Source organism: Diadema antillarum, unplaced genomic scaffold, assembly GCF_040938485.1.
Source record: "Diadema antillarum isolate AM-2024a unplaced genomic scaffold, OU_Dant_1.0 scf00000036, whole genome shotgun sequence".
Lineage (NCBI taxonomy): Eukaryota > Metazoa > Echinodermata > Echinoidea > Diadematoida > Diadematidae > Diadema > Diadema antillarum.
In genome coordinates this window covers 3,686,830-3,701,190 of record NW_027270925.1, presented here as the reverse complement: position 1 = coordinate 3,701,190, position 14,361 = coordinate 3,686,830, and the positions used below count along the sequence as shown (strand labels likewise).

Genomic DNA, 14,361 nt, shown 5'->3' with positions numbered 1-14,361 from the left:
GAAATTTGCGAAAATAAAAACTTCGCGAAATATTCAGTGCATACTGTAAATGGTGAATACTGGTACAATACTCTTAACTTACCCATGTGCTTGCCAGAGAGGAAACTTCTTGTTGGTTACACTATCCAGCATGTCTTGAAGACCTCCAACACAATACTCCATGAAGAGATACGTGATGGATAGAGAAGTCAAGGAGAACATGTACATGTACGCAACAGATTCATCATGCTCGATATCAGCCATTCCAAAAATAGGGAATGCTGTATTTATGGATCTAATTCATATGAAACTCACTCCAATGCTCCAAATACAGGAGTATCATCACAACCAACACAATAAACAAAAGCGCCACGAAGGTATTGAAACCTAAACGTAGTAAGTTGTTTGCACCTGCTTGAGAACATATCACTGTGCAAAACATGACCAAAAATTATTCGACTAATTAATGAATGAAAAATATGTATTTTTTTAAAATTCATACGTTTTCCATGAATTAAAAGGCCATTCACACACCCTCCATTGTATGAGCTAAGACCAAAATATCACAAGTTTTTACCTGGCTGACATAATAAGAAGTGACGTAGACATTTAATAATAAATTGTCATTCATTCCATGACAAAGCTTAGGGATACCATGATGGAATATTATGATGTTGTATTTTTGTTAGTTGGTTGATTGGTTTAAAAAAAAAAAAATAGGGAAAAATCTTTCATTGCAGGGCAAGTCATGGCAATAACATGTAGCAAGATGCTACAGTACAGGTCCTATGGAACAGTGGCGGTGGTGCATGCAGTAGTCTTGGCGCAGACTCCTTTACGACCAACAAGGGTTTGTGCCTGCAAAACTAGGGCATGACACTGATGGAACTCTACCATCCACCACTCTATTCCTATTAAAAAAGGTTCCTTTTTCTAGTTGCTTCACTCAGTCAGACAAACATACCTTTAATGAACGCACTTTAAGTTTTCATTACAAAAATTTAGTCACATGCAAATGTCTGATCCACATGAAAACAACAACAACAAAAAAGAAATGTCCATAGAATAAATGAGATTTGGCATTCCCCCACTAGCTGTTGCCATATATGCATTGCAGGCAACTTCATCTGACAGCAAAATTTTGACGAATCCCTCAATAGCCCCTACATCGTATCCCTGGAAACCAGCAAACACTCATTCAATAGTGATAGCTGCTTTGGCAGTTCGGCAATCAAAAGAAGCGTTTCACAATTATGCTACGTGACGGTGAGAAGTGCCCAATCTGTAGGCAGCATGAATGAACGCAATCACTACTGCGACAATTGTGCGCAATGAAGAATATGGGAAATTATCAGTGCCTATTTACACAAGCACCCCTGCCATAAAGCATGATTAGCAAAACTACATGTATCTAAAAGCCATTGTAACAACCACTGTGGATGATTGCTAAGACTACTCATATATGACCGTTATGTTTGTTGCTATGGTGACTGTTCTTATTTAAACCGTCATTCTGTATCTATCTCTTTATGCCACAGGGCTTCAAGAATACACTTGTATAGTCATTTGTATAATGGTACAGAAAGATACTATGTTTGCCTGCATCTATGTATGCATACAATATGTGTTGATCTCTGGGGCTTCTGATAAACAGAAAAAAAATGAACAATTTAGGAACAACAGAGGCAATTCTCAAATGTTTGAACACACAACACATTTTCAGGGAAAATAAATCTTGCGGTCAAATTGAGCTCTGAGATGATGTCTCTATCCAAATCATATGATTAGAACTACATCAACTGAATTAATGCTGACATGAAAGGTAGTAACAAACCACTACACTCATCAGAGAAATCAAGAGCCTTCAATGAATAAATGATGAATATGACAGACCCATAGAAACCCAGCATTAACATAAAACACTAAATTCCACTGACAAAAGACAAGGTTGTAACTGGCATGAATGATACCAATACTGCATTCTAGAAGGCATTGTCATACAATATGTATGTCATGCATGCAATCTAGACTCAAAATTTGAAAAGGATATATTTTTTGCTTCTCATCATTGTGTAGTACGTCCACTAGCTGGATGATGTTTGGATGGCGCAGACTCTTTAGTAGCTGGATCTCCCTGTATACAAAACGAGACAGACAAGCAATGGGGGAAAATATGATTAGATTATGCATAGACTATCACTATTACAACTGTATCGTTGTTGCTGTTCTCATTATCACCACTGTGAAAGAAAAAATGGTTCACAACAAACATCATCATTATCATCATCATCATCATATTGTAAACTAACACCATCATCATTGCAAACATCACCATCATTTCATCATCATGAACATCACCATCATCATCATCATCATTCACAATCATCACTATCATCATCGTAATCATCATCATCAATCCCAGCAACATCAGAAGTATCATCACCACCTATTACCTCACGTTGGGATGAAAACCACTGCAAAATTCCAACGTCAAGAAATATGTTGAACTCATCAAGTCCAAGGGGAATATTTGCTGCAGTAATCATATGATCTTTGTTGTCACTGAATTGCCATCTCTGAATTTCACAGCATGTTTTATGCTGGAGAAAGTTTTAATGAGCTTGAGAAAGATTTAATTTAATACATTGAATTCACACAAAGTTTGAAAGAAATTTACAACACTTTGGAAGTTTCACTGACTGTGAGGGCGACAGGACTTTAATGTTCTAATAAGTGTTGCCAATTCATGAACCTGTCATAAATTAGAGGCTTCTGATAGGCAAGCAAAGACTGCAAAGCAAAACAAACAATAATATTTGAACAGCAAACAGCTCAAATAAAAGAATCTTTTTTTACTCTACCTTATGAAGCATACAAAGTATTAAAGCAATAATAAGATAAGTATCAACCATACAAATGTGATGTCTGGGACTCGATAGATCTAGCATCCAATGGGCTGAAATACCACAAATTATCGACATCTTCTTAGCCAGCAAATGATAGTACATGGATTTAACCAAAGCTCTAATAATTGATAACTTTTAAACAAATTGTCCAGTTTTCCTCAAACTTCACTGTAAATGTCTAATACTAATATTTCTGGACTCATTCAATCTACATATTTAGCGGTATAAAGGTAAATTCCCTCTTTAAGCCACCACTGAAATATAAACAAAACAAACATCCAGGCAAGCAGCCTCAGAATAAACTATCTGTGTTTTGTTTACACATCAATAGCAAAACAATCAAGTTTCATTTTATACCTACATTGTATGTGAGCAGGGCCCTCCTGCATTAAAGGTGCAATTAAATATAGGTCAGAACATCAAACGTAAAGTCAAATAGAATTCAGTACTTAGAGACTTGTGTTTGGTATTCTGACTTTATATGTTTCATCTCAACTTTTATGCAACAGGGCCCTGGAGAGTATTGACGGTAGCCAGCATATTTTATCACTTTATTTTATTTTATTTTATTTTTTTGCCCTCATCTGGAAACTTGTGGATTTCTTATCTATGACATGTTGCGTATTGTTGACATTCTCCGCATTCTGTTATTTCTGTTTCATTTAGCAGCTTGTAACGGTAATACATGCCACATTTTTATGGCACACGTACAACTATAAACCATAACAAAACTGAGAGGGCAAATATAACGCAACACAAAGTTCTATTGTTTTTGCCCGAGGACACATGTTGCTCATAAAAATCACACTGCAGTTTTTTTGCCTTGAGGAAGCATATTTGCAATATTGCTCATAAAATCACACAGAAGTTATTCTTTAATAAAGTAGCAGCATGCCTTCTCCAATTTACCTGCCAAACAGCTTTAATACACAGAGTTTTAAAAAAGTGGTATATGTACACTAAAATCCACATATAACCCACTACAAAGGTAGATCCGTCTTCAGATCCTTTTCATGGCAATTTAAAGCAGATACTGAATCCAAGCAGCATTAAATCTTCCCGAAGATAACTGAAAGAGTAATTACAGGTGATTCTCAAAATTCATTACATTCATGAACAAGGAACAGATAAGTGCCTATCTTTAATGTCATTCCCAACAGCACATGTGCTATTTGGAAGTAAAATGTAGATTCATCCAATAAGCTAACACTCCCAACACACAAACTCTCCAAAATGAAAGTTGGGTTAATTGGCTGAGGCCTAATTACGGGCGGTTGGCATACACATTAGCCGCGTGCCGATATTGCGTTTGGACTGTGCATGCATTTATGCAGTGGGCATCCCACGTCACTCCCATCACACGTTCATTAAAACCACTGACATGAGTGCAATCAATTGAGAGCCATCGCTGTTTGCCATCCTGCCAACCTTTGGGGAACAGCACCACTGGGTCTACGAAACCTGCTCACGTGAATAGAAGGCAGGAGAAAATATTCTTTGAAATTTTGATACACTTTGCAGCATTTCAACATGGATATGCCGTAACAGATTTCATCACTGTCCCATCATCTTCAGTTGATAAAATGATAACAGTATGCAAATGGATGATATGGGGAGAAAAAAAAGACACAGGGAGCGAATACAACTTCTATGTAAATGCATACAGTAGAGCATATTCTTTGGACCCAAGTGAGCAAAACAGGATAGTTTTTCAGGGCTCGTTGGTTGCCTGCGCCAAACCCTACACAATTTCATTCTTTAACACGTACCGATTTTGATGTCATGAAATAATGTACCTGGGCTGCACATTATTGAGTATGTAGAAGTGTTACAACTGACAGTAAATTTGTTCAGTGCATACTACAAACTGGGTTACAATAATATTTCAACTTTGCAATCGAAGGAAGTTCGATGTCAACTCACTACCTAGGTAGGACTGAACATCACACTATAAATACCAGACGATATTCTTAAAGTTACCTCTTTTAATGTATTCAAACGTAAACTTAAGGAGAATTTCATACAAAATTATCATTCCTAACTTCTTGACATGTTTGGCTGGCATTATTTTATCTAATGATTATAACTCACTTTGTGTTTGTACTGTCTTAGTAATGTAAATGTAGTGTTTCGTGTATCATTGACACTGTATTTTTTTTTTTTCGTTCTGTTCTTACATCATATTTGTTCATCTCTTTGTGTAAAAAAATATGAAAATGATTACCACTAATGCATTTTTTATTGCTTACCTGGGTCGGCCAGATTTTAAGGAAACTTTTAATTCCTCGTTGGCTGCTTTCCTTCAGCCTATCATAAGTATTCCACAGATCCGTCTTTACTCTGTGCTTGTTATGATTGTTTATCATTGTCATACTTTGTTTTTTATGCTGAACAAATGAATTCAATTCAATTCAATAATATGTCATACATCTTAACAATGCATACATTCCTGTTCTTTAATACAAGAGTAGTAAGAATTTCTGGGGCTACAAGGAAAATTAATGAGGTAATCCAACACTGGATCATTTTGAATTATTGCATTCAATAATAGTCAAATTCATATCAAACTGATGATGACCATGAGTTTGACATGTGTCAGCAAACCAATGGCTGAAAGTGCTCAGATATCGATCAATCAATCAATCAATCAATCAATTAATTAATCAATCAATCAATCAATCAATTCAAATCAATTCAATACAATTTAATTCAATATATTTATTTCTGTACGGAATGGACAAGGGAGCTGAGCCAGATCAATCTAGTGGCAAATTTTACCCACTGGGCTATGAATGAAGGCTGCATTCTCTAAAGAAAATTTGCATCTCAAGCACACTTATAACTAGGCTCTCATGGAGTCCAATGCAGGACATAACACCTTTTGAGTAGCCACTGAGCCAAAGAGTGATTAATTGATTACTCTGGACACTGACATTTCTGGAATTGATTTCCACATCAAAACCACTTTGTCAAAGTGGCAAGGCACAATGCAGATTCACCCATCACATCCCCGCACTTCAGTTAAACGCCGAGTATCATTTTTCGGTTCTGAAAGCTTTAGACATCAAAACCAGCACCTGATACTACTGTGACGACACATAATCTGACAACCTTCAAGTCTTGGCAGATGAGGGATGCTGGGATCACCTGACTGTTATTCAGTGATCATGTGATATCAAACATAGTTTAATACTGAACCTTCAGTCCACACAGACACATGAGTGCAGTTTCTTTGAAACAAACGAGTTGTTGACTACAATCATGCACACTGGGGTAGTCTTGTTTCCAGACCTTACTGCTTCAAAGATGCAGACGGCATGGGGGTCCTTACGTGTTACTGCGCTTATAAGAAATTTGCTGGTTCTGTAATGATTGTTGTTACCATGGCAACACTTGTGAGGACTATGCATCCAACTATTGCTATGGCAAGTACAATTATTTGATGACGCAAGTCTCTTCTGTCACATAAACAACATAAACAACATAACCCGAATAAAGCACAAATTCCCGCCTTATATTGTTGCACCTTTCACCATGTGTGGTTAGGCCAATTTTTTGTTTCTGTCGAGCAAAAACGATGAAATTAATGTGATGCAATATCCTTGCTTTTCAATCACATGGGACAAGATAACCTACACTTGGAAGTCTGACGTAGTCTCCTGCATGCAGAATAACAAACTTCTTTGTTGGTGTCATACCATCACAACAAAGGCATATGACACTCAAAACAAAATTTGAGAAGTAGCTAAAATAGGAACAGAGTCAGCTTTCATCATAACAAGACACTGCCTGAACTTACGTACACAACTGGATTTGAGAAGAAAACAAAATTAGTTCTGAAACAGAAGATAGAAAAAAATACTTTTTTTTTGCAACAAAACAAAACAAAATGCAGCTGGTATTAAAATGCAGCTGGTATTAAAATTAGAAATATACTGAAGTAGTTCATAAACTGAAGTTAGAAAATAATTTTTGCAGTTGAAAAAAACAAAATGCAGTTGGTATAGTAATCATACACTTGTAGACATATTGGAAGGGTGCTGCTAGGTAATTTTTTTTTTTTTTTTTTTTTTTTTTTTGGGGGGGGGGGGGCTTTATACAGGTACACCATTCATAAATATACATCACAACTATTTTCATCTCAAAAATTCCTACTCACTCCACAACAGGACAACATTTTACCATGGAGGTTGTACCTCCATGATTTTACGCAATCTTCTCCGAGGTTGACACCCAGTAATGATATAAAATTTACGTAACGTAAATCGGCATATTGCTGACCCCCACATGCATGCACCACCACACGTGATGAGGTATACATGTAGCTGCATGTAGTCCATTGTACCTACTGTAGGTGTGTGCGTGTGTGTGGCTGATGCTTTACTATCGTCCATGAAATAGACCTGACAATTCAAAAGCATTTAATCATATCACTGATGATATAAATAGAAGTCGCGCACACAATTTATATATGGCACTTGATTACTTTGAACTGTAAACATCATCGATGGTTTCTTGGCTTTCTCTCTTTAGAAATTATGCCCGAGCTATAGATATTTCATCGGCAACATGTGTTTTCAAAGCAAAAACAGAAAAATGAAAGTTCTCCTCAGCATGGCGGTTCCCTTTTAAGTTGCTCTGTTCCCCCTGATCAACATCATTCTTTTTAAAATGTCACTATGACTCTGCTACTGCATGTCTTATCAATTATTTGTTATGCACGCTGTTTATCATTAGCGGCAAAAGGCTGTTCCTGTTATCGCAGCTGAATGTCACTTTCTCTGAATGGTGTTATGAAGAAAAAAATACAACTGGGAATGTTTCATTTTTTAAACTGGCATTCACTGTCTAGGTAAACCACCTGCTATAGTTTTCCTGCAGAGTATAAATGGGTAATATCTTATAGCTCTTCAATCTTCACTATGTGCATCGCTGCAATAGTAATCTAGTGCTCACTATACTAAAAAAACGACTTTACAGCATATGCTGATAATTTTGGCACGATCCAGAAAAAATTCACGTGAGCATTGTGAAGAAAAGTTATACAAGTATCTAATTGAGTCATATATATATCCACAGCAACAGAACCTGCAACCATTTCAAATTATTCCATCCATTATCCTACCCCCTGTTCCCGTTGAGGACGGACTGATTTTGCTTCAACATGCATTCCCCATAGACACATGCCCGAGTATACTCGGGACTCATCCTCAATGGGTTAAAAAATAAAATAAAAAAACACAATGTTTCCTCTCAGTTTAATATAAATAGATGTAATTATCATGATGGAGACACAAAACAGTGATAAAAACCAGCCAAGCAGAGCACAGGATCAGACAAGGATAACCCCATCAAAACAGAGCAGCTCACAGGCTCAACAGTCACACTTGTACTGATAATACCCATAGCAGGTGTGAGTCATCCTCTAAGCGCCTCTAAGGACCACATGATTGGAGTCTCAGTATGTTCATGTTTGAATGTGAATGTGGTGTACACGGATGTGTGTGTTTTCAAGTGCTTATGTGTCTGTGTCTGTGTGTTTGAGCAGCATGTCTGTGTGTATCTGTGTGTGTGTACAATGTATGTGTGTATGTGTGTATGTGTGTATGTGTGTATATGTGTGTGTGTGTGTGTGTGTGTGTGTGTGTGTGTGTGTGTGTGAGTGTGTGTACAACGAAGGACTTGTTTGTGTGCACTGATACATGCACAAGCACAGGAACACACACATGGAATTCATCTGTCCTGGGACCTCCCCTCTCCACATCAATTCCCAGGGCATCAACCTGCAGTGGGGCTGAGCAGAGTAGGGGCATCTGCAACAGCTCAACTGAAACCACAAGGGTGACTCCATGTGACCTGACATGAACTTTCTAGTCAAAACTGGGTCAGGGTTGATTTCTGCTCCTCAGAAGGAGAGGAAAGACCCCAGGAGATTATATAGTCTGGCAAAAATAGTCAAAATCATGACTGATTGCCATTAAACCCAAAACAACAACAACAACAGCCAATGGAGTGGGGCATGTGTCATAGTTTTGTTACAGCTGGTCCTGCAGAGATGCAAGAAAGTTTCTCCTCTGTATCGTTTTCTGGTCCTTTTTCTGAAAAGTTCAGTTAGTGTCCTTTGAAATTCCAAGAAAAACAAAATATTGACTCCATGTGAGTTCAATCACGAAATGCTTTAGACAAAGGATCATTTGCACAGTGGCTCTTTCAGTCTAATAATGATCTGAGGTCAGGTTTAGAATGACCATGTGTATTTCAATATATGCCAATTAGTATGAACAAAACATTAAGCTCTTTTCTGATTTTTTTTTCTGTTCCCTTAACCACACAATGAGGGTAGGCCTACATCTTTTCATGACTTTCAGTGGTCTGCATTTAGCAACCACTACATCATAGGTTTTAGCCTGACCATGTACATTCCAATCACTAATCATTGTCAACAAAACTTTTGTTCTTTGATCTATTTCTTAAATTCTCTTAATACAAAAAAAAAAAAAATGAAGGTGCATCTTTTATGACTTTTGATGGTCTCCATAATTTTAACAGACCATTGTTGGCTTTAGATTGATCAACCATGTTTTAATTACCGAGGATCATGAAAAAGTCTTTTGTTCTTTTTTATCTTTTCTTTCCCTCTTAAACCATACAATAACAGGTACATCTTTTACTCTTTCACTCATCTGCATAACTGTAACCCCCTGCAATCAGTTTACAATACCCAGTTCTGGGATTTTACGAGCAGAAAACTGAAAAACACTCCTCTGACAATCAAAATCATTATACCAGTCTCACAGTATAGTCAGGTGACCCACTGCAAATTTCTAACGGTAGCTCACGGATGCGGGTTCCAGCTAAAGCAGTTATCAGGCAATTTCTAGGAACGGCCACATCAACTCTTGTTGACTAACAAAAGGCCACGTGTACGCTCCGCTGAGAATTTGCACTTTTCAAGGACTGTTTGTGAGAATACTGAACGACTTTGTTTATGTCGTTGCCCATCTCTTTTCAGGGGGGTGGAATATAAACACAAAAGCTGATCTATTATTTCATGGTAAAACGCCACTGCATTAGCAGTAAATCAACAACAGTACTGGAACACATTCTGCTGAGCTTAAGATGCAGTGTAAATGTACATGTATATATATGCGTCTGTGTTTGTAGAACATTTAATACTTTAGATACAAGGAAATGAAACTACCAGATCCACAGAGTTATCCTCTCCAACAACTCTGAAAGAAGTTGTGAATGTTATCTTAGAACAGCCATAGTTATCTTCATAACCAGGCATCCATTAGTCATGAAACTACAGGAGCCCATCACACCTCTTAGGCTCCTGCATTTACCATGGCCACCAACTTAGGCCAAAAAAAAAAAAATTGTTGCATTGGCGTAACCTGCCCGACCCTAAAAATTCCGCCGACCCAATGTTTTTTTATAATTTTTTTTGCTATCGATATCAAATATCTTGTTGATTGCGATCGCGATCGCACAAACCCGGAAGTGGAAACGGCTCTGGGGATATCGGATGTACGAGGGAGAGATCTAGCGCCTCGCATAAGCCTTCCTTGATCAGTACGTCATCTGTTTCCAACACGGACACGTACTCTAACAAGATTTATTCAGTGTATACGTAGCATTCAGACTGCGATGTATTGTGCACAGTTTTGCCATAGGTTTCTTGTGTGGAGAACTTACACGAATCTGTATATGTGGGACTGTAATAGAGATCGCCGTGTGCGATGGAAAGATCGTACATATGGGTCAATTTGCATCTATCTTATCTAAGTCAAAATAGTAAAATATGAAGTGAAAACATTCAGGATAGGGATTTCAACATCTTTAAATTCTGTGAAGGGGTATAATTCCAGTAATATCAGCCTCATAAATGATTTGTAGAATAGATGAACACAGCACATTCGGTGCAGCAGTTGTAACTGTTTACTGAGCTGAGCACGAGTTTTACACGTAAAATGCAGGTAGCAAAAAAAAAAAAAAAAAAAAAAAAATCCGCCCGACCGACCCTATTTGAAAATCTCATGTTACGCCAATGCAACAATTTTTTTTTTTGGCCTTATGGCACTATAATCTCACAATTTCTTACAGTGCATCTTCTTCTTTTTTCATTTAACATGAAATTATTTCTCACTCATGATGCAACATTACAGTATCCGAAATCTTGAAAACCCTTCACAATTTCACAAAACTCAGATTACAAATGATAGTAGTCCTAAAGATCTGATACTGAAGTGTCTTTTCACTTCGTGACAAAAACAACAAGATAGAAAAGACTACCACAAATATGATGTTTATAAATTGATTGTCAGATAGAGAAATAGTAGAGAGATACAGTGTAGGAACATGCAGATAAATATAACACCTATGCTGACAAAGGTGGAAATTGTGACTGTCATGTCATAAAATCTCATCTAAAAATGAAATTAGTGACATTTCTGTTCCAGCAGACACCCCAGTGTGAGAGGAGTATGCATAAATGGTATAAAAACCATATCCACAAGACCAGGTAACCCTTCTGTACAAGGGACTATGGACAGCGTGTACAACGCCATGGGGTTTTCTGTGCAAATCTGCACTCAAAGTACATGAAGGATTCAGATGATTGTAGCACTGAACAACTGACTGCCATTCAAATATTGATAGCTGCCTTGATTCTTCCAAAAACATGTCAGAATTTAATTTTTACTATTGTTTTGTTTTGTTTTTATATTGAATTGAAATGGTATGGAGTTTCTTCTAACATTACATCTTCCTTTCAGTACTTTGGAGTTACAAGGTCAACGATCAAAGTTTAGAGTGTGTCCATTAAAGGTGCATGGTCCCTGTGTTTTAGTCAAATGCGTACCCGGGCGCACGGCGCAAGTTTCCTATAGAGACCTACGCTATTGACTCCTCTTTAGCGCTTACGCTTTGGCCCACTTCCCCGAGTCCGAAGAAGTCCGATTCACTTCAGTCAGTGGTCGGATCACAGTTCGGCTCATGATTCGGCTGAGGGGGATGACAGCTTTACCAAACTTCTTTTGTGATGTCATAGTAACAAGCACATATACACGCACCCTGGCATTACTACAGACTGCAAGATGCGCAGAGAAGACAACGAAGGCAACGTTACTTAGCAACACCTACGCACTCTACTCTTGATGACAGCTCAACTTCGGTGATCTTCGTATCAATGCTAACGGTGATCAGCAGTATCATGAACAGCGCCCTCTTCACTACCGGGACTATGCCCCTTTAACTCTTTATGTGCCAGGTTCACACGTCCGACTCAGTCAACGGCGTGCCAACTTCGCATATTCTGCGCAACAAACAAAGCCGCCAAAACCGATCGATAATTCGCTTATCACTGCTAATCCCGCGGCACGATGAAAGTGTTTCTCATGCTTTTGTTCCTCTCATATACGGCTTTCATTCTATGTGGTGATTGACTATCAAGCGGTGTTCCCAACTAGATTTGCTCGTACATTCTACGTTGCTGTCACGGTTTTATGTGCAAAAGTCATGCCTTTACAGTAATGTAGCAACTGGTCATTCAAAAGAAAAACTGAAAATAGATTCGTCATACCATTTATATCGAAACAAAGCTTGGCATTCCTCTTTAACTTTGCCTACTATTATGCTCATCTTAACAGAAATTTGTAGTAGTTATACAAATTGGAAAAACAGAATTCTTTCTCAAAGCATGACTACCTTCGTGTCTCAGAATAACGTGGTACACAGGGGGTTTCCACCATGGCACATAAAGAGTTAAGTGTACCATTAGAGGCACATTTGGTGTTGTTACTGATGTGTTTATCAGAGTTAATGGACACTGTGTTATCTATGGGGACTAACCCTTGCTATTCTTGACTCTGGACTATAATTGGCCCACTGTGTTGTTTTTGCTTAACTGATAAAGTAATGGGTGTTTATCTTTCATACAAGGTCCAGAGATATGGCTCCCTCCACAAGCTATATCCTTAGCCTACAATACAGTTCTACAGAACCATCAATAGAAATATCGCCAATCCACATTTGATTCACATGACTGTGCGTAAATGTACAAGTATGGGCACTGATCAATTTGAAATAATAATTCCAGCAAGTAATGACACTCATTTTGAGAAGGAGTGAAGATTTCATTCGCAGATCATGTACCCATCCATGGTGATTGGCATATTAGTCTCCTGCAACAGCGTTTCTTTTCTACATGTATGTTTGTTTATTTTTTGCCCCCACAAAAAAAAAATCCCACACCAGATCACATCTTCATTTACCCCAACACAAACAACATTTGTACGATCGATTTCACATAATTTGTAATTATATGTCCCAACTTTTTTTCTTAACAAAATCATACTACAATGTAGCTGTAAGACTACCAGCATGTATTAATGTTGTAAATGCATTCTCAATGTGTCATATTTCAATATGAGCACTATAAGCATGCTTAGAATATCATACAGAATGCACTGATAATATAGTTATCAGGCACAAAAGTGAAAAATTGAAATTTAGATAGTAGTTGCAGTATTTTGGTGTTGTGTCTCATAGCATTCATCCTTCTTCACTACCACATAAATGTACCTAAGACTGCTGTGGAACATGGGGGAAAAAAGGGGGCAACATTTTTTTAGAATATATGTCACTCCATTAAAAAAAAAAAAAATACAACCTAAAATGTACAATCCAGGCAACTACCATGGCCAAAAAAAAAAAAAAAAAAAATCATGCAAGCTATTAGTGACTACTGCTAGGCTAGCTGCAATAAACCAGTTCAAAGTTACATTCTGCACATGAGCAGATAAGGATCATATGAAAAAAAAAATATTTATAATGACATACAGACTCGTAATGAGCAATGTTAAGGACAGCACCTGAATGGTTTCTTTAACATCGCAGTGAAAGAACATTCTAAACATTCAAAATTTGGGGTTATTATTTGAACCATCACAAACTTCGAGCTGGTCTATTATGCTATGCTTCCAGTACACACAAACCAAACAAACACATGCACACAAATAATGCAGTAGATTTCATATATATCTAGACTTTAAAAAACACAAAACAAGCATAAATGATGCTGCATATTTTACTTTAATCCGATTTCATCTTTCAAATGCAGAAAACCACTGCACAGCCTCATTCTGCTCGCTCGTTTTCATCAGGCAAGTAGGGCATTCACTCAGTTGCCAGTTGGGTTTTTTTGTTCTTTTTTTTCACAGCGCACAACATATTTGCCCACTTGAATAAGTGGACGGGTAGGAACATTACTTTCGCTCCACTAGTTTCCCATTCTCTTTGATCACGCCCATTAGTGCATGCATGCATGATGTATCTAAAATTAGCAGTCGCTGGTGAAGGATATGGTTGATGTACTGTGGGTGCAGACAACATGACATACAATGTACACGCATAATGACTGAGGGCAATGTTTGTTGCTGTATTTTTTTTTCTCTGTAATCCTCGTATTTCATAC

At 37.6% G+C, this 14,361-nt stretch overlaps 1 protein-coding gene across 1 annotated transcript in view; it reads right to left on the bottom strand.

The window, feature by feature from the left end:
- LOC139745371 (serine/threonine-protein kinase STK11-like) overlaps window positions 1-14,361 on the bottom strand; it is an 80,350-nt gene that overhangs the window by 37,136 nt on the left and 28,853 nt on the right. Inside the window, exons 2-3 of the mRNA XM_071655768.1 lie at window positions 2,030-2,113; window positions 83-172 (exon numbers count right to left, since the gene is read on the bottom strand). Of these exons, the coding sequence (XP_071511869.1) occupies window positions 83-172; window positions 2,030-2,113 (174 nt within the window). The remainder of the gene's footprint in view (window positions 1-82; window positions 173-2,029; window positions 2,114-14,361) is intronic.